General features: G+C 61.7%; 1 protein-coding gene across 6 annotated transcripts in view; it reads right to left on the reverse strand.

Moving 5' to 3' along the window:
• SYT7 (synaptotagmin 7) overlaps positions 1–24,931 on the reverse strand; it is a 60,327-nt gene that overhangs the window by 10,360 nt on the left and 25,036 nt on the right. Inside the window, exons 2-8 of one of the 6 annotated variants that reach the window (XM_065937466.1) lie at positions 24,648–24,751; positions 20,042–20,121; positions 16,166–16,297; positions 15,042–15,269; positions 11,267–11,635; positions 7,248–7,370; positions 2,306–2,441 (exon numbers count right to left, since the gene is read on the reverse strand). In XM_065937466.1, coding sequence (XP_065793538.1) covers positions 2,306–2,441; positions 7,248–7,370; positions 11,267–11,635; positions 15,042–15,269; positions 16,166–16,297; positions 20,042–20,121; positions 24,648–24,751 — 1,172 coding nt within the window. Of the gene's footprint in view, positions 1–2,305; positions 2,442–7,247; positions 7,371–11,266; positions 11,773–15,041; positions 15,270–16,165; positions 16,298–20,041; positions 20,122–24,647; positions 24,752–24,931 lie in introns of those variants that run through there. The other 5 variants (XM_065937460.1, XM_065937461.1, XM_065937463.1 and 2 more) reach the window with 5 other exon arrangements.

A 24,931-nucleotide genomic window follows, 5' to 3' on the forward strand; every position in this document is an offset into this window, starting at 1 on the left:
CAGGCCTGCTGAGAATCTGGCTTTCCAACTCAAGTCCAGTTTTCCCCGGGAGCTCCTTCCTTCTCCTCCTACTGGCCCCACTCCCTTTGAACCGCAGTTTTTGCATCTATAGAGTGGGACCATGAGACAGACCTATATTATAGGGTTCCAGGGAAGGTTAAAGGGACCCTTCTGTGGTCCTGTTCTGCAGCCTGGCCCCTGCCACTGCTGGCCATGGACTGAGAGCCTGGGGCAGGCAGTCCCTTCCAGGACCACTCGCCCCTCCCCATGCCTTCTAAAATTGGGGTGGAGACCCTGGTGACTGGAGTGCAGGTGGCCCCAACCCCACCTGGTCTGGTTATTTGGCTCTTGGTTCGCAAACAGGGTGGTCTAGGCTGAGAGTCTTAACCTGGGCCACTGACTTCACCTCAGAAGTGGGCAGTGGCTCTGTGCCCACTCCCAGTCTTCCCAAACTACAGCCCTGAGCCCTAATTAACCAGCTGGGGCAGCTCCTGGATCTGTTTCCATGGCAACCAAGCTAGCCACCACCTCCCCACCTCCGCCCTCCCCACCAAGGGCTGGAGGAGGTGCTACCTCAGCCCCAGCTCTGGTAGAAGTAAGCAGGCAGGAGTAACCCAGATGGGGGGATGGCTAGGCCTCCTCTCTGACCCCCTCCCCTCAGTCCCTTTGTCCGAAAGTCTATATTGGGTGCCCGACTTGTTTCCTGACCCCTGAGCTTCAGACAGTCTGGGACCTGGAGATCAGCCTGGGGCCTGGTTTCCTTCTGCCCTATTCGTCTTCATCATCACTGTTAATGCCAGTGACCCAGCTGTGGCCTAAGGCTAGGCAATTAGACCCTGCCTGCCCACCTCTGAGCATCCGCTGAGCACGTGAGAGGGCTCTGGGGCCTGCACTCCTTCTTCTGCCTGAGGCTGCCAGCCCCTCCCCGGAGGCAGCAAGGGGCAGGCGAGCTGGCTGGGAAAGGGCCGTCCCTTCTGGGAACCTGGCTACCGGGAAGCTGGAACCAATTAAGAGGCTGTGCAGGGAGGCGGGATGGACTGTGCCGAAGGCCCGTCCAGAGGAGAGGAAGGCCGTGCTGATCTACATGGGTGGGGGAAGACTGGCAGGAAGGTGGTGGAGGACTGGGCAGGCGGGGCTCAGGGCGGGCAGGAAGAAGGGGCCAGGTCAGAGGCCGAAGGAAGCTCAGATCTGGAACGTGGAAAAATCTGATACCCTAGTCTGTATTCCAGAGAAATGCAGATTTGGGTCCCTAGCAGGCCTGCAGACTGGGAATCTGCATTTTAACGAGATCTCCCAGTGATGTGTGTGCCTATCACAATCTAGAAAAGGGGAGTGTGGATGGATGGTTTGAGCCAACCAGAACCCTAAATGGCAGGAGGGTGGGGCCTGGGGCTCCAGGGGCCTCTGGGAAGGTAGGGAGTGCAGTGTCAGAATGGTGGGCAAGGGAACACTGACTTGAATGATGTCAGGTCTAGCAAGGGCCCAGGAGCCCACCAAGCCCCCTTCCCTCTCTCTCTACAGGAGGAATAGGGAAGATAGGGAGGAGCTAAGGGGAGGCGGGAGGGGGACCCAGGTCCAGGGATGGGAAATGATTTGTCCCCACTAGGAATCTAGCAGACACTGGGTTCCCACCCTCAGGTCCTCGCCAAGCCTTCCCGGGACTTCTGGGCTGCCAAGCTTTTGACTGACTCCGGCCTGACCTCTGCGGCTGCCCAATCACAGAGGGTTTGCCTTGGGGCCACGGGCCCTCCAAGGAGCCCTTTGGAAAGTGCAGGTGGGGCAAATGGCTGTGACTCATTGCCGCCACCAGGGGGCGCCATGTGAAGCCACACCCTCTCCCCCCGCGAAAACACCTCGGATCCACAAGGGCTGGGATCCCAGGAGGGTAGGGTCCACAGAAGGACTAGGACCAGAGAAGTTCTGCTCTCCTGTCCTCTTTGAGCCTTAGCGCGCCCCCAGCAATGGGGTCCCTGGGAAGGGGATACCCAGAGTGCCACCTGACGCCTCAGTGGGTGGTCCCTCCAAGAGAGGGGACACCTCCCCCCCAAGTCTTTGGCCCACCAGCCTTTCCTCCAAGGATCACGTATCAGATTTTCTAAGGCCCTGGCTCCACCCAGAGACAGGAGGAGGATGGGGATTCTTGGTCTGCCTTGACAGAGGAGGAAACTGGAGCACAGAGAGGCTGCTGGGGTGAAAGGGCTGGAGAAGGACGCAGGGCAGCCTCACTTGGCCACCAGGGTCATTCTCCTGCATGACTGACCCCCACAGCCCCCGCCCCCCGCCCCGGGCCTCCTGCCCTTCTCACCATGAGCATCTCACTGGTGAGGGAGTTGACGAGGTCTGAGACGGAGGAACGGGGCTCGGTCCGGCGGTCAGACTCATCGTGGGGCGTCTGGCCGGGCACTGGGGCTGTGTTCACCGCCTTCCCTCCTGCGGGCAACCTGGGGGCAGGAGGGTCTGAATGAGTGTGGGCCCGGAGGTGGGCTGGGCTGGGCGCCGCCGGCCTGGGAGGCGGCAGGACCTTCTGGTACCCAAGCGGCTGCCACCTCCTGTGGGCCAGCAGGAACCCTCCCCCTTGCCTCTGCCCTGCGTGATCCGGCTGGACATCCCCTGGCAGGCGCTTTTTTGGCCCATTCCCTAGAAAGTACCCCACCATGTAGGCCCTGCTCACGGGGTGCTCTCTGAGCACCCGCCCTCTCTAGAGGCTCCCTCCAGCCCTGCTGGCCCCAGCCCAGAAGGGAGGCTCCCGAGACAGCGTGTCCAGCTCCCCGGTCTGCGTCATTTCCCTTGGCAAACACGCCCAGAGCTCCTGTCTCCTGGAGGCCCCACCTGTTTGTTCAGGCTCAGCAGGAATACAGGTGCCCTTTAGACCCGAGACTGACCAGGTGAGTTTGGGACCAGTGTCCACCCAGTCCTGTCCACTAGAAATTTTCACATCCACGTGTGGCTATTGAGCATTTGAAACGTGGCCAGCACAACTGAGAACCGAATTTTTTCTTTTGATTGACGTAATTTAGATTTAAATGGCCACCTACTGGACGGGGCAACTCTACATCGCCTTGACGCCCAGTCTCCACCCTCCCTGCACTCTGAGGACTGCACTTTGATAAGGCTCTCACCCGGGGTCAGAGGAAGACAGGGTCCCACTGAGAAGCCCCTGACTCTGACGGTTCCACTCCAGGCCCCTATCTACACCCTGACTCTGTGCAGCCCCCCGGAAAGCTGGGCTCTCTGGCCCAGCGGCTGGGTGGTGAGCCAGGCTCCATCTAGCCGGGATTCAGGAAGCCTGCCCGAGGAGGGGACCAGGCTGGAACATCCCATGAGGGAGAGAGGTGGGGGCAGGCAGCGAGGAAGGGGCCGTGTGGTGGGGAGCGTGGGGCTCATGACGGGCTACGGTAGAACAGCTTCAAGGCTACCAGAGCCATAGACTCGGAGGCACACACAGGCTGGACGCAAGCCATGGCCCTCGGAATGGACCAGCCACCAGCACCCACGGTTGGCTACGACAGGCAAACAGGACATGCATGGAATATGCCAGGCCCTGGAGGGGAGACTCCAGGACCCAACATCGGGGTGTGTGAACACACACACACACACACACATACACACACATAAACACACACGAGTGTACACAAGTACGACAGACACCCAGGCAACAGGGAGAGACGGCATGGGCAACCAGGCGGATCGACCAGAGCAGCAAGACGACGCACACGCAGCGCTGTGCACACTTAGATTCCGAGAGGACACACGTTCGGGGAGGCCCGGGCATGCCAAGGGGTGCGTGTGAACTGGGACACACTCAGCAGGCAGCAGTTTCGGGGACAGACGCCACGGGACTCAGACGCACGGTGCAGCTGCTGTGAGAACCTGGCCTCATCCAGACAACACGGAAACCGCCCCAGCCGAGCCGGGGCGCGCGGGGCACCCTCCCGGAGGCGGGCCACAGCAGAGCACACGCACGCATGCACGCCCCCCCCACACACACAGACACGGACACGTGCTCACGCAGACAGGCACGGGGAGGAAGAGGAGACTGAAATAGCTGGAGAGGTAAAGTCAGGTTAAAAATAGAGTGGGAGAGGAGGAGAGAGCTGAGATTGACCGCTGAAGGCATGAGAAAGTCGGAGTTATTCTGGCCACACCACAGCATCAGCACAGCTGCCAAGCAGCCTGGGAAAAGATGGTCAGCGCCACTGAAGCTACCGGAGGTCACAGGACAGAGAGAGACAGAGAGACGCGGGCACAGAGGCAGGGGGCCCGGCCTGGCCCAGGGGCGTCCCTGTGAGGAGCAGATGGGAGGAAGGAGACAGGGAGGGAGGGAGAGAGGCCGAGAAAGGTTAGTCGGACACGAGTGAAGAGGCTGCAGGGTGGACAAGGCAACAAGGAGCGAGGCGGCCGAGAGGAGAGGCAGAGAGGAGGCGGGGACACACACCGGGACGGAGACATGGTGGCTTCGGAGCCGGGGGCAGCGATGGGGTGGCCAGGTCCCGCCCTGCCCCCCGGCCCCACTCTGGGGGGGTGGGGCCATGGTGGAAACCATTTGGATCCCGAGGAGCGACGGTGAGAGGGACGGACGGGGCATGAGGCATGCATGGGTGCAGGGCAGCGCGGGTGAGGTGGGCCGGGCGAGCAGGGCATGGGAGCCAGGGGCGGCCGTGGCCTCCTTCCCTCCCCCTCACGGTCCCAGGAGCCGTCTGCATCTCTTAGGGCTCTAGCACTAAGACCTAGGGACCCGGGGGGATCCTGGATAGGGGGGTTCAGGGCCACCAAGAACTGTGGGAGTGGGGGGCAGTGACTTGCTAAATGCACCCCCATCTTGCTTGGGACCTGGAGTGGCCACACCTCCTCCTAAGGGCCCTCCTATCTCCCGGGAACCTGCGGCTAACAGACCTGGGGGGCTGGATGCTCTCCCCAACAACAGCCAAGGGCCACCCATCTGTTACCCCGGCAACACCCGGCCAAGGGGTCAGCTGGGTGGAGAAGGGGACACTGGGAGTGGAGGGCGAACCCTGGACGTGGAGGCAGAAGCTGAGGAGGAAGGAAACAGCTGATCCAAGCTCACCATTGCAAGGTCCATGCAGCCAGGAGCTGAGAGGGTGGACCCTAAACTGCCCGGTGCCTGGAGGGTGACGCCAATGCCAAGCTTGGGGGAGGGGAGAGTGCCGGGCAGAAAGCACCCTAGCCGTGGTCCATCGCCCGAGAAACACCCTGACAGCCATGAGAAATGAGCTTCCGGGATGGAGCAGGCGTGACTGGGTGGGAATGGCCTGGGTCCACTCGGAAAGTCAGGCTGGGTGGGGGCGAGGGCGCAGGGCCCTCACCTCCACACCCACCTTTCCCAGAAAGGCAGGGGATGACTGATGCAATGATCAGAAGGCATGAGTGTGTTAAAATATGGAGTGAGACCTGAGTGGCAAGGAGGTAAAAATAGGCGGTGGGTGAAAATGGAGCCGGTTAATTAACACATGGGTGATGTGAAATCTCGTTTCCAGCCTGCATCTGCTCCCTCACGCTTCACACCTTTGTCGGCCAGGAGCTCGGGTTCTTAGCAAGGCTTTCAGAGGGTTCCAGCTCTGCTCCTGCGGCTCCTAGCCCTCTCCCCCACCGCCCTCTGGCCGGCCTACTGCCCGGCTCGGGAAGCTGGGACTCCGGTGGTTCCAGTGGCCTGGAGGTGGCAGACTCGGCTCCTCCTGCATCCCAGGACCTGGGCTCAGGTGTAACACCATCTGTGCCCCCGAGCGGAAGAGCTGGTCCCACGCTCCCCTCCCACTCTCCGGTCATTTGTGGCTTTGCCCACCAGACATGCAACTGTGAACTTGGGACGGGAAAAAAATAGGAGAATTGGGTTTCCAGAAGCCACTGCAGAGACAGGCAAGTCGGCTAACTCGGCCTGTCCTCTCCTCACGCACAGGCCCCGGCAGCAGCCTGGACAGTCTTTCCTGCACCTTCCAGGCTCTTAGTGAGTGAGGGTCAGGGTCCCTGCCTGGCGGACAGGCTCTGACCCGTGCCTCAACCCGAGGGGCTGCTCCCTCGTTAGAGGCTTGGCATGTCCGAGCTGGAAGGGGTCACCCTGTCCAATTCCTCACATGACAGACGAGGAAGCAGAGGTCCAGAGAAGGGCTGCGACTTGCCCAAGGTCTCAAAATCAGAGCTAGAAGGAGGTGGCCTGGCTGCCAGGCCACACAGCTCTCCTGTAGGCCTTTGGTCTGATGGAAAGTACAACCCAATCAAGGGGATGTGCCCTCCTCCCATAATTACAGGTATGTACCTGACCCAGCCCAAGGCCAGGCGGGAGGAGGAGGCCAGACCAGGTGCAGGGTCATCCTGCCTTAGTGATGCTGCCTGAACCCTGGGCCCCTTGACCTTTGCCGGTCCCCTTCCCCAGGACAGCACTCCGCTCCCTCCTTGAGACGGGGGCATCAGATGATGCTTCCCTTGGCTCCTGATGACCAGGGCGACGGATGGTTAAATGCCCTCTGCTCAGCCCGTGCTGGGGCCACGCGGGCTACTCCCCGAAGGCCAGCAGCCAGGCTCCCAGTGCCAGAGGGCCCGACCAGCCCGCCACCTGCTCTCACCCTCCCACCCTCTCCTGTTCCCTCCTCCTGGTACCTCAGGCCCAGGTGGAGGGGGGGGCTGCCTTTCTGGTTCTTTCTGATTCCTGGGCCTCTCTCAGGCCCCAGACCTTCCTCACCAGGGCCTCCTCTTCCATCAGGCCTGAGCAGCCAGGTCACATCTCTGCAGGGATAGTGTGTGTGTGTGTGTGTGTTTGTGTGTGAGAGACCATCACCCCAGCGGGACCTCCAGGCAAGAAGGAGGTTGAGGTGGCGGGGATGAGGGAGAACAGGCTGGCACCCCCTCCCTAACATCCCCGCCGCCCACCAACCACCAGAGAAACTGGGATTTCTGGGTCAGGTGGGACAGAAATGAAAGATGAGGGGGCAGCAGAGGGGGAGCCAAGCAGGAAGATGGGGCCGAAAGGCTGGCTTGCTCCGGGCAAGGACAGGCAGGCCCGGGGAGCAGGCTTGATCCAGAATGGTCCCAGGACAGCCACACTGGCCTCAGGCCCCAAGGGACACCACCAGTGTGGCGGGTGTGAGGGCGCCAGCTGGGGACGGGTCGTCCTCCCGCTCCAGCATCCGCAGAAGGCGCCGCCGCCTCGTCCAGCAGCCGGGGGTCGAGGCTGGCAGCCTCTCCACGCCTCCTCCTCTGCCACGGCCGCCGCAGGCCCTCGCCCGTGCGCGTACCTCTTGTCCCCCTGAGCGTTCTGGTTCTGCTGGGTTCCTGGGTTTTGCAGGTCAGGGATATTGGCAAAGTCATCCTGTTCCGAAAGCCCTAAGACCAAGGATAGCACCACCATCCGGCCTTCCCTGCCCAGGGGGCGGGGTGGGCAGCCCACCAGCCAGGGAGAGAGGAGGAGGAGGCCCCGCGGGGCGGTGGGGGGCAGGGAGGGGAAGGAGAGAGAGAGAGACAGAGAGACAAAGAGAGAGAAGAAAAAAGCGTAAGAAACTGGGCCTGCAGAAGAGAAACCAAACTTCAGCACTGTCAACAGTTGTAGAGCAGAGGAGGGGAGGAGGCGGGTGGGGGGGGGTGGGGAAGGGAGGGGAATGGAGTGGAGATGTCTGCAGCCTGACACCCAGCTCGTCACGGGGGAGGGGCTGGGCAGAGGCATGTGGCTGGGATGCCCAGAGAAAACCCGAAGGCTAGGAGGAGTGGAGCCCAGGCCCCCGGACACGGTCCGTATCCAAGGTTGACTCATCTCCAGTTGAACAAAGGCCAGAGGCTACTCAGACCACTTGGGGCCCTAGGAGAAGAGCAGGGGAGGCCCTCTGCTGCTATCTTGCTTGGGGACCCTGTGGGCAGGGGTTTGGGCTTCCAGGCAGGAAGTTCTTAGAAAGCTGGGAAACCCAGAGGGCGCTGCATCCAGTGAAGTCCCTCATCAAGACATCCCTGGGTCGGGGTCACCAGGAGGTGGGTCTGGGGGGCTCCCTCCCAGGTCCTTAGAGATTCAGCCCATTGGAGGAGAAGGTTAGTCACTTCTGGCATATGGCAGACCGGCCATCCTGCGCCTTCTCCTGTGTCCCCCTTCCTGGAGATCTGGGGAATAGCCACCAAGGCTTTGGGGTCCAGTTCAGGGGCCTTTCCTTGGAGACTCAGTCCAGAAGGTGCCAAGGGGCAAAGAGAGAGAGAGACATGAAGTGCAGGAAGCTGGCCAGGGCTGGAGCGGGCCTGGCAGGACTCGAGGGACCTGTGCCACAATCAGGGTGGTCTGGAGGAATCCTGCGCTGAGGAAGGTCGGTTCAGGTGGCCCAGGAATCATCACGTGGGCAGCAGCGTGGGGCCAGAGGTCAAGGGGTGACGTCTTCTGGGCCAGCTTCTCTCAGAGGACCGCTGGGCAGTTGTGGGGCCGCCTGCCCTTTCCAGGGGGCAAAAGTGCCCCTCTGTCCCTCTAGGCCATCGCAGTTTGTGGGTATTTTCCGGGTGCTTGGCTGAGCTCCCCCAGCTTTGGCTTCTCAGCTGAACATGGGGAGAGCGATTCTCAGGAGCTGCAGGCATGAGACCGAGGGAAAGAAGGCCAGCCTGATGGGACATCCCGGAGGGTGGGACTCCTGGGCCAGGAGGTCTCCTGTTTCAACCACCATCCAAGAGGGCGAAGTTCACAGAGGACCCGCTGGATGTGGTGGTTTCCTGGAGAGGTCGTCAAAAAGGCGAGTGATACACGACGACAGAGGGGAGGGGCGGGGGTCTCGGAAAACGGGGGACGGCCGTGGGGTCTGAAGCCGGTGGATGCTGACTTCTTTGTCTTTGCATCTTTGTCTTGGGCACGGCTGCTCCAGGCTGACACCTGCACAGGCATCTAACTTTCGGAAAGAACGCCCCCTTTCCTCAGGACAAATCCTCATTTTTTCCTTTGTTCCCTGCCCACCGGTACTGTTTCACAGTTGGTAAAATTCCACTTGACTGCCTGGAAGCTGGTTGTGCCGGGGGAAGTCAAACCCAACGAAAACATGTTTTTCCCTGGTTAATGCATTTTTCAGATACTCCTTTTGCTCTTCTTAAAAACAAAACGGCTGCTCTGCATAAGTTCCTGATTTGTCATTCTCTGTGGCATCGCAGGCCGCAGGGGCGTGAGTGAAGGACAAGAGGAGGAGATTTGGGGGAGAAGCTGGCGGTGTTATGGGGGGTCACATCCTGGAAGCAGGAGGAATGCCTTCTCCCTGCAAGACGGGGTGGGGTCTCAGGGGGCCTGGTTAGCCTTCTCACCCTGACTCTCTGTGTGGGCCCCCAGCATCTGGGGCGAGAGAAGGATGTCAGAAGCACGCCAGCTGAACTGTGAGAGGGGTCAGGGGCTGGCAAGCTACAGCTGGTGGCCTGTTTTGTGCAGCCCACAAGCTAAGAATGGTTTGTACATTTTTAAAGGATTTTTTTTTTTTTTAATGTGATCGAGACCACGTGTCCCTCAGAGCCTAAATTATTTATAAATTTGGTCCTTTACAGAAAAAGTTTGCTGACCCCTGCTGTGAGGGACTACAAGTGGAGAAGGTGGGGGACTGGGGTGAGCTCTGGGGATGGCTGGCTGGTGAGGGGTGCGAACACCGCCGTGGGCAGAAGAAACGCTGATGCCCACTCGAGAGTGATGCTCATCGAATCCTGGCTGGCTAGAGAGGGGGAGGGCAGGGGAGGAGGTACCAGTGGCCTTTCTAAGGCTGGCTGCTTTCTTCCCGGAGCCTGGGCATGGGTCCTGCTCCCATGTGATAGCTACAGAATGGGAGGCAGGGTGATGGCCGTGCAGAGGGCCGGCTGCAGCCAGGAGGAGTAGAGGGGTGCATGGTTCCGGCCGCCTCTCCGTCCTGCTCAAGCCATGGCAGAACCGATTCCCATCACTCTTCCAATCCACGCCGGTGCCACAGCATCCGCCCCAGGACAAGCCGCCCTTCTGGAGGCCAGGAGGTTCTGTCGGCTGTCTTGTCTCAGGCTGGCGTCCAGCTGAATTCCTGACGGTTCTTGGGTGGGGAAAAGCCCCAGCAGATGCACTGCCTAGTTTGGCCAAGGAGAGTCACAGGCAGCATGGCATGTCCCTGCCTGGCCGGGGCCAAGGGTATGGGAAGCTGGCACGGTGGGGTGTCTTCTGTTGGGCTGCCCCTCCCAGGGGTAGCACTCCTGACCGCCTTTTGGGCTGGGGTCTCAGCCAGAGGCACGAGCTCTGAAGAATGCTCAGAATCCTCACATTTTGCCAGTGAGCCTTGGCCTTCCCCTTCCTCCTCCCTTTCTCCTCTCCCAGGCTTAGTGTGTTGGTCTCCTGCTCCATGAAAAGTGCTTCCAGGAAAGACCTGGGTGTTGAGAATAATCCCCAGAGCCTGGAAGGAAGGTCACGTTAGGCCAGAGGAAGGAGGTGATGTCAGGGACTGAAGCCCAGGCCTGCCCTGGGCTTGGAGAGTGCGTGTAGATGCCCAGAGGGACACTGGGCAGAGGGTGCCCTGGGTGGGGCCCTGCCGATGGGGGAGGGGGCAAGCGGACACACGGCAGGGGGGTGGGTGAGGGGCACACCCAGCGGAGGGGGATGGTTAGGGCCAGACATAGACGGGGTGTTGTTACCTCTCTGACCTGTGCACGTCAAAGAAGCCTCTGATCCAGAGACGCTTTCTAAAGCTTTGGGGGAACGTTGTGAGGTTTGTCCTCAGGGAATGAGCGGGTCATGGGGGGAGCCAGGGAGGGAAGTGGAGGGCAGGTGGCTGTGGAAGGTCGTCGGAGGGACAGAGGACAGGGCCCAGGGCAGGGACAGGGGAAGTGGGAGGGAGGGAGGGAGGAAGTGCAGGGCCGGAAGGTGAGCAGAGTCAGGTTACAGGGACGGGAGGAGCGAGGCCTGGGTGCTGGAGTCAAGGAGACCAGGTTTAGGAGGAGAGGAGGAGAGAGCTGACAGGGAGGCCAGGAGAGGCTGGGCCTGGCCAGAAGGGGACAGACAGGTCTGGGGACCTCAGGAGCATCCCCTAGTGTCTCCACTGGCTTTTGGGGGGCACCAAGGGGGGCTGGGGTCCTCAGGGGGTGGCTCAGATATAAGTCCTTGCACAGTGGAGGGGGGGCGGCGCTTCAGGCATGAGCCACAAGCCACAAGAGGCTGGGGAGAGGGTGCCTGAGTCTGCCGGGCACCTTGCCTCGGAGACGGAGGGCTAAGCATGGTTCAGAGCCAGCCGCTCCGAAGGAAACGGGGAGGAAAAGAGGCTGGGTCAGGGAGGTGGGGGCCAGGCCGCACGAGTGGGGCACTTACAGGAAGGATTTCATGTCCAAGCCTCGGTTTCGAATCTGCCCCACCACGTGGTCCCAGCTGCCCGGGTTGGAGCGGCTGCGGCCGCTGGCCGGCCGGTACTTGGAGCCGGCCGAGGAGCCCTGCCGTGCCTGGCCCCGGCCGTGGGCCCGGGGGTTGGGGCCGGGCACCGAGGCCGCGTGGGCCTGCAGCTGGCCCAGGCTCTGGCTGGTGGTGGGCTGGCTGGGCTGCCGGCCCCGCTGGTGCTGGCTCAGCGGCTGCTGCAGGCTCTGCTGCCGCGTCAGGGTGCGGGGTCGCTGGCATTTCGGCTCTCCCGTGGAGCTGGGGATAGACTCAAGGGTAGTGGCCGTGGACAGGGTGGAGTCCTCGAAACTTGGGGCGGGTGGAGGAGAGGAGAGAAAGGAGAAGCAGGTGAAGGGATCACAGTGGAGGAGAAAGACGCCTAGGGCCAGGACGAGGAGGCCCAAGTGCCAGGCGCGCTCTGCCGGAATACCTCGCTGGGCCTCCATCCGAGCTGTCACTGCTGCCGTCGCCACCACCAACTCACCCAGGAGGCCGCCGCTGGGCCCCGCGCCCACCCAGAGGCCCTCAGGGCGGCCCGCCCAGCCCCCCACCCCGGCCCTGGCTCAGCTAGTGCCCGATACCTCCTGTCTGAGCCGACCTCTGTGCTGGTCTGAGCGGGCCGCAGAGCTGCGCCGCTGGCCGCGTGGTGAAGGCGGGTCCCAGGGCCCCGTGGCTGCCTGTCCTGCTGGAGTGGGAGGGGGGTGGAGGGAGCTGGGCCACCCCCTCCCGCCATCTCACTGGGGGACCCCAAGAAAGTCCGCCTCTGTGCTCTAAGTACTACTGGCCTTTGGAGACGCCAGGAAATCCAGGCCAGCGTGGAGCTGGCCTAGTAACGTGCGGTGAGTCAGGAGCCGCCAACAGCTGTCCTGCTTTGTCCTCGGAGGCTGGGGCGTGTCCCGGGCCTCCGGGACCTCTGCCCTCTGGCCGGCGCTCCCTCAGGGTTTGCGCTCTGGCGCGGGGAACCCTTCTGGGGCTCCTTGTTTCCAAGGCTTAGTTTCCTTTCCCAGTATGTTGGGAATGGCTCCCAGTCGGACGAGGGGACTTAGGAAAACACTTGGCCGACTGCTTGGCAGAACTCGAATTACCCAAGTTCTGACAAAGAACAGGGTAATTATCCTGTCCTCTAGGCAGCTGCAATAGGGCACCCACCTCACAGGCCACCAACAACCCTGAAACACGCTGGCAACAGGAAGGACATGGCTCATCAGAGGCAGTCTGGGCTCAGAGAGACCCAGGGTCCAGGCCCCATCTCGGCCACTTCCTCACTGAGGGACTGTGGGAAAAGGAGGCTACCTCTCAGTTTACTCATCTGTAAAATGGGGTAAAAATTCTGAGCTGCCTCCATCACAGGGTTGCCATGGGGACTTAAAGAGGTCAGACCCAGGGAAATATGCTACTGGTCCTTGCTCCCTTGCCAGGGGAAGCTACAGATGTCTCAGGAAATGGAGGCAGAAGGAGGTCTCAGACCACTGGCCTCCTGGACAACCCATCTGCTTTGTCTCCTGGCCAGAGATTTCAGCACCTGCAGGGCCAGAGCCTCAGGGGGCCCACCCTCCTCATCTTTTGTTCCTTCCCTCCGTCTTTCATTCAGTCGTCCAAGGACGACTGAATTCATTCATTTCATTTCATTCAGTCATTTGGCCTGTGGGCCAAATGTGGCTCGCCACTTGTTTTCGTGAATAAAGTTTTACTGGAATGCAACCACTGGCATTCATTTACATGTTGTCTATGGCAGCTTTGGGGTGGCAAAAGCGGGGCTGAGTAGTCATAAAAGAGACTACCTGACTTGCAAAGTCTATATCCTATCAGATCTCTTAGAGAGATAGCTTGCCACCTCCTAGTCTGGGGCCACAGGGCAGATGGGACCCCTCCCATCCCACCCCCTGCCCTGAGCTGCCCTAGGGAGGCCCCGGGGCCCTCGGAGCCACGTTCACCACCACAACCAGGCAGCCTGGCTCACCCCCTGAGCCCACCCTGGGAACCAAAAGGACAACAGTTAGGCTGCCCCTGTGGGCTGAGAGAGAAAGCGAGAAGAGGGACAGAAAGCCAGAGAATAATAAAGAGAGAAAGTTAAGAAAGAAAAGGAGAAAGAAAGAAAGGACAGAAAGGAAGGAGAAAGAGAAAAGCAAAATATGGCTTCAGCTGGGGTCTTGGCAGGGGCGGCAGCCTCGCCTGGCTCAGGCCTGGCATCGGGGTGACCCCCAGGGGCAGGCCCTGGCCTGGCTGGCTGGGGGGGCCCACACTCCCCAGGGGCAGGCTAAGGAGCCGGGAGGCCGGCACCGGGGCGGCCGCCTCCTCCTCCTCCTCGCTGACCTCATTTTGGTTTTCTATCACATCCAGAATTAGTCCAATTTACAACCTCTCAGTCACAGGGAAACTAACATCGGTTCCTCCAGGCCTGGAGCCAGCGGAGGGCACGGAGGCCTCAGCCAGCCTAGTCTGTGGCCGGAGTAACTCTGTGAGGGCGGGGCGCTGGGCCTGGCTCTCTGAAGGATGGTGGGGCTTCCCTCTGGGGCCTTCCTGAGGCTCCACGTCGGGGGCACATCCTTCAGGCCGATGAGCACACGAGGTCTCAATGTGGTGGTCCTCAGTGGTCCAGTTGGCGGGAACCACAGGTTTGCTGCAGAGAACTGGCCGGACCACCAAGAGGGGGTCAGGGCTGTTGGCCTTCTAAGTGAGAGGCTCCTGCATTAGCTGGGAACGAGGCGGTTCTAAAAGCTGAAAATGGAACCTACATCCCAGTAGGTGAGAACGGTCATAGTTCAAAGGATTTAGAGCTTGGGAGGCTTAGCTGTGGGGAAATGGAAGCTTCTAAGAGCCAAGATGAGAATAAGGCTGCCCCATGGGGGGAGGGAGGAACTTAATATCTGCAGAGAATAGAGGCCCACCCTATGTCTGTTGCTCCCGGGGCGGGGACTGGACTGACTGTTTGGCCAGCTCAGAAGTTATAAAAAGAGAAACGGCTCTTCTGTCTAACATCCAGACCACCCTCGTCAGAAGAGAAGTTAGCTGGGGGCTTAACAACCCAATCTCCAAGAACATCCAGTCCCAGCAGCTGAGAGCGGGACAGGTCACTGACCAAGACCGGGACAGCCGACAGGGATGAGCCAATGGGGACCTCCCAGCTGCTCACAGCGGGCCCAAGGAACAAATGGTATCATGGTACAAGCAAGACTGGGATAAGACAATGGAGTCACCTGATGGTCAAGATGAAATGGCTCGACCTCTGGGTCTAGAGCTTTGTGCTGGTTGCAAGAGGGAAGGCCCGGTGGCAGATGAGCGGCAGAAAACAGGCTGAGGCTGGGCCAGCTCCGCACGGATGGATGGTACGGTGGCTAACAATTGTGGCCTGGTGCCCATGGAGGTCGAGATGGGGCAGCCAGTCAAAGAGGATGGGATGACCCAAGGGCTGAAATGAAGCTGCCCTGGGGGCAGAAAATGAAATGACCTGGTCGCTGGCAAAGAGAGAAACGGATGGGGGTGGCAACCGGAGGCTGAGATGCATGATGCATGGCTGAGTCAGTTGTGCCGGTGGCAAGGACGATGGGAGTTTCGTGAAGGGATGGGATGAGCCAGGGGCCGAGGACGGCACCTCTGGGGGCAGCAGCGGGCATGCCAGGGGTCCCACTGTCCACACTGGCGGAGGGGGGGTGGGGCGGAGATGGGGGGGCAGGCCTGAGCTCACGGCTCCGGCGGCCGTGGGGCCATCACTCACTTGGACAAGTTGAGCTTCCCGGCGGCCAGGTGGCTCTGCACCGTCCGCCAGCGGCCTCTCCCCGCCGCCTTGCCACCGCTGCCCGGCTCGCTGGGGGCAGCCCCGCCGCTTCTCAAGGCGTCCTCTCCGGGTGGCGGCGCCGCTGCCGGCTTCTCCCCCAGCCGGCCTTCCCGCTCCACCGCCAGCCCCGCCGCGGCGGCCACTTTGGCGCCTGCCAGAAGGGTGCCACTGGACGTATGGACCATGAGGCAGCCGGGCCAGAGGGGCAACCGGGGGTGGCGGTGGGGGAGAGGGCGGGCCACACGGGGGTGGGGGCAGGGGGGGGTCAGAGTAGGAGAAACAACGACAGATAAAAGGAAGAAAGAGGCAGTGAGAGAGGAGGAGGACAGAGAGACGGACAGACAAGAGACAGACAGAGAGAGAGAGAGAGACGTCAGCACTGCAAATGGGTCACCAGCGGAGCCTGCAGAGAGGAGAGAGGGGACGGGGCGGGCTGGGGGTCGGAGAACAACGCACCACGACAACGGAGGGGGGCCCCTCCCCACCGCCTGGGGCCCGGGCGGCGGGGGTGGGGGAGGGCAGCCACCTCCAAGTCTATCCCACAGGACAACGGAGGGTTAACGACGGAGGAAGAGCGGGCTGTCCAGGCCAGGAGGCCCCAAGGCAGGGAGAGAGAGAAAGCCGTGTTAGTCAGAGTTCATCACCACCATCACCGCCACCACCTCCACGAGAGACCACCGACCACCAACCGGAGCAGCCAGGGCAGCAGCGCACAGCAGGGAGGAAAAAGCGAGCCACACCGAGAGAGAGGGGAACCAAAAAAAAAACCAAACGGGCAACCCCATCCTGACTGCACAGAGGGGGTGGGGGCCGTGGGGACCAGCTGGGGGGCCGGGTGTGGCTGTGGAGTGGGGTGGGGGGCGCTCCTGGCGGCTGGCCCTGGGGGAGGGGACGGGAGAGGGGCAGGCAGGCGGGGGTGGGGGGGGCAGGAGGGGTTGCTCGTCTCCATGGTCAGCCTGCCCATGGGGTGCAGGGGTGGGGAGGTGGGGGGAGGGCCCGGGAGGGGGAGGGAGGGCGAGCGAGGGTAGTGGGTACATATGATCAAGCCAGGTAAAGTCACTCACTTGAGGGACAGTCGTGGGTCGCCATAAGGGGCGTAGGGTGAAATGTTTAGAATAAATTCCTTGGGAGGGTAGGAGCTCCATTTCTGCTGCACTGTGGTCTCATTGTTATTCCAAAAGTCTCTGTCTAGATCACTGGAGGGGCAGAGAGAGAGGGGAGAAAACAGGGAGATACAAGAAGAAACAAGAACCGCCCAAGTCCCGTGTGGGCAGAAGGGCTGGGCCCCCCTGGGGGCGATCTGAGGGTGGGGCGGGCTGGGGGTCGGCGCCTGCGGGAGGAAGAGAGGCGGGCGGCCCACACACACGTGCACGCACACACACCGCGCTCACACACACACAGACACACACACGCTCCAGGGCGGGAGAGGTCGGTGAAAGGAGGCGAGCTGCAGGCGGGCAGACTGGAGCCTTGCACCCCGGAAGCTGGTGGGAGAGAGAAAGATGGTGAGAGAGGAGGTGGGGGGGAGGAGGGGCCGGGACGCAGCCTGGGGTGGGATGCTGATGGCATGGGGAAGGTGGAAGAGGACGGGGTGTGCTGGTTTCTGGCTGGAAATGACTGCAAGGTAGATGAGACCCTGCTGCCTACCCCCTAGGTGCCCCCTTTCCTGGCCTCGGTTTCCCTGCCTAGTCAAACTGGAAGGTTGGCAGCAAACGCTAGACCATCAGCATTCCCAGGCTGGTCAAGGCCCCAGTTCTGGAAGACTTGAAATTCCCCGCCCTTCCATCTACTTAAGGGAGCCACTCTGGGGACAGGCCCCGATCCTGGATGGTCCCTCTCCCTCCCACTGGCCCCAGGCCCCCCTGGCCTCCTCTGCTCCCTTGGTGGTGGGCAGCAGAAGCCTCGGCAGGAGGCGTGGCCTGGAAAACCCGGGAGTCGAAGACCAGGGGTTCCACCAGCTTGTCAGGTTCCTGGGAAGCCCCCCAAGAGCAGAACTGGAGCACAGGGAGGGGAGGGCAACCCCCAGGCCAAAGGAACATTCCAGAAAGGAGTCATGCCTGAGCCCTCAGCAAGGGGCTTGGGGAGGCGTGCTGGGGGTGGGCGTGGTGTGTGCCTAGGCTATGCCACTGCTCAAGGCCAAGATGAGGGCCCAGTTTGGGACGGGGGCGGGGGGGACACTGTCAGGAGGCACAACCCCTGAGGATAGAGGATGTTCTCGGGGGGCCTGCTTCTCCCTCCAACCAGCCCCAGCATTTGACCTCAACCTTGGTTCTCAGCCTCAGACTTCGGAACAAAGGAGAAAAAGAGGAAGCAGAGTTGAGATGTCTCCCCAGGCCAGGAGGAGACAGCGCCCCGGGCCTGAGGGTGGGCGGGCAGGGCTCCCTTGGGCATCCCTGGTGTGGAGAGTCTTGGCCAGTCCAGAGTGTGCCTTGGAAATGTCTCACAGGGGATTCTGTACGCAGGGTCCAAGGCCCAAGCCCTCAGCCAGCTCAGGGGGCAGTGGGGGCCGGGGGTGGGAGAAGCAAGGGAGGCCACTGGGAGGGAACCCTAGTGGTGGTGGGGGGCTCCCCAGGGAGGTTCCCCCCACAGAAGACCCTATTCCCTACTCTGCGAGAGACGTGCTCTGGTCCTCTCCCCTAGCGTAACAGAGCAATGGAACAGCTGGAAGGCCTTTGTCCCTCTGTCCCCTCCAGATCTCCAAAATCAAGGCCCATCCCACCCAGGGTCATCACTGCCAGGCTGGCCTCCTCTGCTGTGTTCCAAGAAGCCTCAAGGTCCCTCAGGTTGTACGCGGTTGTACCAGAAAAGAGGCTCTTTCATTAAAGCAGTTTGCAAAACACTGGTTCCTTTACTGCAGGGCTTCTCAGGGCCTTTAACGTACCCACGCATATCAGCATTTCCCAGACTTAGTTGGTCACGGACCCCTGGATCCATGCGATCACTATCAGTCTTTTATAGGGGCACGAGTGCTCTGAGGAACACGGCTTGAGAAACACTATTAACAGTTTGAAAAACAGCTATTAAAGGATGCAGCTTCTCGGAACCCTTGCTAACACGATCCTTTGGGAGGAGGTCCCAAGCCCACGGGGAGATTGTGCAGCAGGTAAACCCTGCTTCCTGCCGCCCCACTGGCTTCGTGTGTGTGTGTCAGTCACTCAGTCCTGTCCGACTCTCTGTGACCCCATGTAGCCCGCCAGATTCCTCTGTCCACGGAAATCTCCAGGCAAGAATACTGGAATGGGTTGCCACTCCCTTCTCCAGGGGATCTTCCCAACCCAGGGATGGAACCCAGATCTCCCGCATTGCAGGCAGATTCTTTACCGTCGGAGCAGCCAGGGGAGCCCACTGGCTTGGGCCCAGGCAAAAACCAAAGGCTAGGGACCGGGGGGCATGTAGCCATGAAAGGTGGCTTCCTTCGCCTGGGGTAGAGGGTCTGATACCTGTGGACCCTGTCCCAGCCCACAGAGCCTCCTGACCAGCCTGATGCCTACTCTCTCTGCTGTCGGAATCCCATCTCCCCTCATGGCCCTTTCTAGGACTGTCTGGGACACACACACCCTTATCCAGGAAGATGAGGATCACCCTGGCAGAGACAGGCCCCCTGGCCCAGACCGTGGCTACCAGAGGCAATTGGAGTCCGGGCCTGGAGGCTGCACAGGAGCTGGGTTGGCCCGGTGCTCCCCCACGTGGTCCCTCCCCTCCTTCCGAAAGCCTGGGGCCTGGGCTCTTGCAACAGCCCCTGAGACCTGCCAGCTCTCAGCTTTGAAGACTGGAGAGTGTGCAACCAAACCCAGCTTCAAAGGCTCCCGGCAGCCTCCTCCCGAGACTCCTCCCCACCCCCAACCTCAGCCTGGCCCACCCCTCCACTTACCCGCCCCCCCACAGACACACACCCACAGCTTCTGTGAAGGCCCCAAACAGGGTCAGAGCAAGAGATGAAAAAAGAGGAGGGGGGCCTGAGGAAGGGCAGGGAGGGAGCCCTCAGGAGCAGGGTAGGGGGTGGGGGAAGGAGGGAGAGAGGAAGATGGACCAGGGGGAGGGCAGGAGGGGAGGCGTGAGCAGGAGCAGTGGGGCCTTGAGTTGGGCAGGGAGGGCTGGAGGAGGCCCTGCTTCCAGTCAGAGCCCTTGGCTGGCAGGCTCGGCCCTGGCAGACTAAGATGGAAGGGTGCCCAGCCACCTCTCAGAGAAGGCCGGGGCTAGGCAGAGAGGAAGGGGGCAATCCATTGGGCCAGAGGGCAGAAAGTCCTCTAGGAAGAGGCCTCCCCGCCCACCCAGTTTTTAGAGTCCCCAGTGGCGGGGTTGGGAGTTTATCCCAGTGTCCCCAGTGACCCTCAGGAGTGGTCTGCAGGGCAAGGCAGACCTGCCCACTTGAAGAGGGATCGCAGAGCCAAATGGGGGAACTGGCAGAGTCGGGGCAGCAAGGGGACCAGGTGTGACCAGGGAGACCTCCCCCATCGCTCTGCTTCCAAGAGCTGCCCAGCACTGGGTTCTGCCGGGGTGCCCAGGGTTCTTGTCTGTTCTCCTTTCAGGTGACCCTTAGAACATGGGTGGGGTCTGAGCCCCCTCCACCCCCCAGTAGAGGGGCTCCCCAGCTGGGAGAGGAGCTTGGAGGTGCAGGGAGCCAAGCAGGGCTGGGGGACCATGTGTGGGATGCGCAGGTTGATGGAGCACCCAGTACGTGGGTTGAGGGAGGAGGCAGCCAGAGATAGGGCTGGGGCTGGGGGACCTGGAGCCTTCAGAGGGTTCTGGGAGGCATGGGTAGAGAAGGCAGAGCCCTGGAGTCACTCTGAGGCGCTGGGAGGGCGTATATGGGGGTGGGGGCGGCAGAGAGAGAACAGCACCCAGGTGTAAGGGGGAAACTGTGTGTGACCACACCCGGGGGGCTCCTCCCACCTGGACTGCCTGCGTGCCCCACCCCAGACTCAAAGCCTGGCACCTACTTGATGGCCTTCTTCTCACTGCGCCCACGCCCTGAGTCTGGCGTGCCCACCGTCTCCAAGGAGTTCTTGTAGCGTTTGCCCTGTGGAGACAGCACCAGGGTCACTCCTGGGAGATAGGACCTGGACTCTCCCTGCCTCCCCAGAGCAAGGTGCCAGCGGGGAGGGGAGTGGATGGGAGCCCGGCCTCGGCGGCTAGGGCCAGGGCCAACGTGTGAGGTGCCACCAGCCGGGGGTGCCGGCCCCCACCCACCCCTGCTCCCCAGTTGGCAGTTCCTGGGCCCCATGCCCCGCCCCTTTGACCTGCACCGCATCCCTGACCCCCGGGGACGAGGCCCCTCCCGCCTGCCTGTCTCCTGGGGCTCTGGCTCGGCTCCCAGAAACATATCTCCCTCTGCCATGGACAGACGGCTCTCAGGCGCCTGGCCACGTCACGCGGGCCACGTCACTGCCCCCAGATGGTGGGGGTGGCATCCTGCAGGGCAAGGTTGGCAGTGGCCAGTGACGTGAGCAGCGGGGGCGGGGAGAAGGCCCATGCCTAGTCCTGCTGGGGCCGTGTCCCTTACTGTCTGGGGGCTCCTTGAGGCGCTTCTGCTCTGGGCCCGTGAGGCAGGGCAGGGCCTGAGGACCCACCACTGTAGGAAGGAAGCAGGGCTGCCCACGGACTCTGGGGCTGGGGGTGGCCAGGCTCAGCCACCTAGAGGTCCTCAACCAGCATGAGTGGAGGGCTGGGCCGGGCAGGATGACGGGCACGGGGTGGGCACACCAGGTCCCCTAGCTGGAGCAAGGGCCACGGCTGCAGCGGTGACTGGGCCTGCTGCCGGGAAGGTGAGCACCATTCACCTTCTCGGTTTGGGTGTCTAAATTTAGCTCCTGCAGAGCGCGGCACCATTAACATTCCTGGCGGCCACCGAGCGTCCTCATGCGCACCCAGGGGCCACGGGCCTGGGCAGGGAAGGCGGAGTGCAGGGGCTGGGGCTGTCACCCACTGGGCACAGGGACAGGGACACACACATACGTGCACACGCACGCATGCACGCGCGCGGGCACACACACACACACGCACACACAAGCAGGCATACATTTCCCCAACATTCCGTCATGTGCGCCAAGACCATAGCCACAACAGTCAATTATTCCATTCTCCCTAAAGCAAAATAAAAGCTGCACAGCCGTGTTCCCCGACGCTCCTGCCAGCTGCAGCCCCTTCCCGGGACCGGAGCTGCCTGTTGAGGGCCAACAACAGCGGAGCTCGGAGCTCGCAGGAAGGGGGGTGGGGCTGGGGGGAGGGGCCTCATGCCATGCCCAGCGCCCCTGTCCCTCACCCTCTCCGGCCTCCCTTCCTCCTTCCTGAAACGGTATGGCATCCCCGGATGAGCCCCCGGTCCCTCACCCTTCAAGGTTCTCATCACAGCTTTAGTGTTTCTCTTTACCTACTTCAGCTCCCAGCCCTGGGAAGGTAGCCCCCCAGTGGCAGGGGCTGTATGGGCTCTGGGACTTGGTGTGGTACCCCACCCACTCTGGCGTCCCAGCCTCAAGCTGATGCTCTGAGCCAGAACCCAAAGAGTTAAAAAAAGAAAAACAAAACCAGAGCTGTTGGATCCCTTGGGTCCACAAAAGCTGCCCTCTCTCAGCTCAGCTTTGGTCCCTCCCATTGTCCACCCAGAAGTTCAAGCCCCAAACAATTCCCAGTTCCACCTGGGAAGGTGGGGAGCCTGGAGCACCTCTGCGGTGGCCCAGGGCCCTTTGTGAGCAGGACTCTCAGTCAGAAGCCCCAGTCCTGCAGTTCTCCAGCTGTTCAGGAGGCCTGGGGCACGGAGCATCTGCTGGGGGTCCCCACCCTACCCCTCACCTCTTCTCCTCTTTCTTCCTGGTCTTCAGGGAACTTGCTCTGCCCAGCACCCTCTTCTAAGACTGGTCTGTTGCCCCTGCCCCAAGCCCAGGCACTTGGCTCACCCAGGGTGTTCTGGAAGCTTCTGCCTGCCTCTCTTCCTGCCACAGCTCAGGGAAGCTTCCCCTCCAGCTGCCACGATCCTTTTGTAGAGGAGCTGGGGCATATGGGGGACAGGAACCGAGGTAGGACTTGCTTTAGGGGTCAGGGGGAAGTAAATGGGGCAAAGAGAGGAACCCCAGCTGGGGTCCTGGAGACATTACTGCTGATATGTGCTCAGTTGTGGCCCATTCTTGCAACCCCATGGACTCCTGCTCCCCAGGCTCCTCTGTCCATGGGATTTCCCAGGCAAGAATACTGGAGTGGGTTGCCATTTCCTTCTCCAGGGGATCTTCCCAACCCAGGGATCAAACCTGGGTCTCTTGGCGTCTGGTGCATTGGCAGGTGGATTCTTTACCACTAGCGCCATTTAAGAAGCCCCCCCACTGGAGACTTAGGTGGCTCCAAAGGAGCCTGATCCCCCCAGCCGCTTAGCAGGGAGGGGGTTGGCCAGGCTGATCCGGAAAAAGCCAGCTGGAGATTAAGGAAGTTATTAATGTTTGGAAATGGGATCTGGGCTGTCAGGTATCACGTCACTGCTGCTGAGGGGACAAGCCGGCAAGGAGAGCCCAGCAACTGTGTGGGGGTGGGGGTGGGTGCAGCTGAAAGCCCCTTCCGTGGAACATGTAGACAATCTGGATAAAAAGCTCCCTGGCTTCTGAGACCCGGGTGGAGGGGCAGGGGGGAAGGGGAGGCAGCACTGGGGGGTCCTCGGCAAAGTAATGTTCTAGCAGCAGCTCAGAGGATCAAGTCAAAGAGGGACACGTGCCGGTCTGGTCTGGACCCCGGAGGAAGCTCCTGGCTGGAGGCTGGGAGGAGGGGCTGGGCCAGGGAAGGTTCTGCAGTTCTCAGCTTCCCAAAGCACTTCCTGCAGTGACAGCCCCCCTCCCACCTACTACAAAAGCTGTCATCTCTGAACTCCTGTCCCCAGGTGAGTGGGGGTGAGGCCCTCAACAAACACAGAGATACACATGCATGCACAGACACACGCACACACACATACACTGCAGCACTTACATGGGGATGTGATGAGATGATCCACATCCCACCGTGCAGGGCGGCACACACACACACACACATGCACACAGCACTAATGTCCTCAAAATTGACGCCCCCAGCACAAAAGACCCCCCACTCAAGGTCACCAGCAGTGCCTGTTCGTTCATACAACAGTCCCCTGCCTTCAAATACAGACAGATGGGCAGCCTAAGGGGCCCTGCAAAGAGACGCACAGGGCTGCAGCGCAGGCTCAGCCCCTCCCAGGCCTCCGAGGACACTGGCACACACAGGCACGTGGCCAAGCCCCCTCCTCCACCTCCCCTGGATTTCGGAGACAGACACAGAGACAGGAAATCCAGGAACAATGCAGGGCAGCCAGCCTGGCACCTGCACGCAAGGAGTGGGCCCGAGTCACACACACATACTCGCACACTCTCGCGCGTGGGGCCGGGTTGGCCTGCTCCCTGGCTCCTCCCCAGGGAACAGGGCTGCCTGAAACTGCACATCCCAGGATAAAGAACACCCCCAACTCCCGGGCTTGCCTTTCCTGAAGGGAGCATGTTGGCCGCTTGGGTCTGGCCCCAAGGGTATCTGTCCCTTCTCCTCATTAGGACTGAGGCATGGAGCCCCCATCCACATGGTATCCATGGCCACAGCCCTCCCCGCCCCTTGCCCCTCTGTGATCGGGCAGGGAGAAGAATGTGGCACCCTGCCCTCACTCCCACCATCCTTGATCTGGGGCATGGAAGGTGTCTGCCAGGGACCCTTCACAGAAGCCTCAGAAACGCCCCACACCTGGGACATCTCTGGGCCCACCTCCGGGGGTGCCCCCTGCAGTCCTCAGAGACCCCGCAGCACTTCTAAACTGGGGCAGCAGAAGGGGGATGGGGGGGCGGCCTCAAGGGCAGCCACCCTTGGGGAGCTGCGGGGGTGCAGGAGGGTGATTCAGGCCGACTCCCCCTCCCGGCGCCCTCCGGTGATGAATGTCCCTCCTGACGGTCTCGTTACTTATTGATGGTCTAATCCTGCTCGTTAATTTCCCAGCCCTCGTTAAAAATGAAAAGAAGCCGTTTGTGCCTGTACAAACCCCGGAGAACCAGGATGGATGGGCGGGCGCTGGGGGAGGGGCGGGGCGGGGCGGGCGCTGGGGGAGAGGGCGGGGCGGGACGGGCTGAGCCTCCTCATTGGACAGGAGGCGCGGCTCGGCCACGCCCAGCCCTGGGTGGGGGCGGCAACGCGCGGGCGGAGGGGCGGGGGCGCGCGGCGCTAGGGGCGGGGAGGGGGGGGTCTCCATTCTCAGTCTGCGCGTGTGTGCCTGCGGTCCTTTCTGCGGGAAGTGGGGCGTGTGTGCGCGTAGTCACGAGCTTGCGAACGCCCGTGAGACCCCTCTCTGTCCACCAGTGTGTGCCTAGGTGTGTGGCTCTGGGTGTGCACACAGACATATGGGATCAAGCCCCAGCAGACACAGAGTGCCCAGGGTGAATTTCCACGGAAGTGTGCCCGGCTCTGTGGGCAGATGGGTCGTGGGCGCGCGCCCTTGAGAGCGTTCACGAGCCTGTCATTGAGGAGGGCGGGGTGCAGGGCCAGGCCGCGTCCCCAGGGGGCCCTTAGGAGCCTCACCAGTTTGCGCTGACACCAGTGGCAGAGGCCGCAGAGGACGACAGTGACGCTAAGGCTGACGGTGATGATGGCAGAGACCAGCAGGACATCGCGGGTGGGCGCCCCTGGAGAGGACATGCACAGGTCAGACCCTCACTGGTCAAGGCCAGCCATTCTCCCGCAGCCCAGAGCCCCGCCCCAGAACAGCCGCGGAACCCACACTGGGAGATGTGCGCCCCACGTTCTACACTCAGCTCTGCTTTGCGGGCTCACCTTGGGTGGTCTCTTCCTCTCTCTGCGCCTCC

This window comes from Muntiacus reevesi, chromosome 5 (genome assembly GCF_963930625.1).
Source record: "Muntiacus reevesi chromosome 5, mMunRee1.1, whole genome shotgun sequence".
NCBI lineage: Eukaryota > Metazoa > Chordata > Mammalia > Artiodactyla > Cervidae > Muntiacus > Muntiacus reevesi.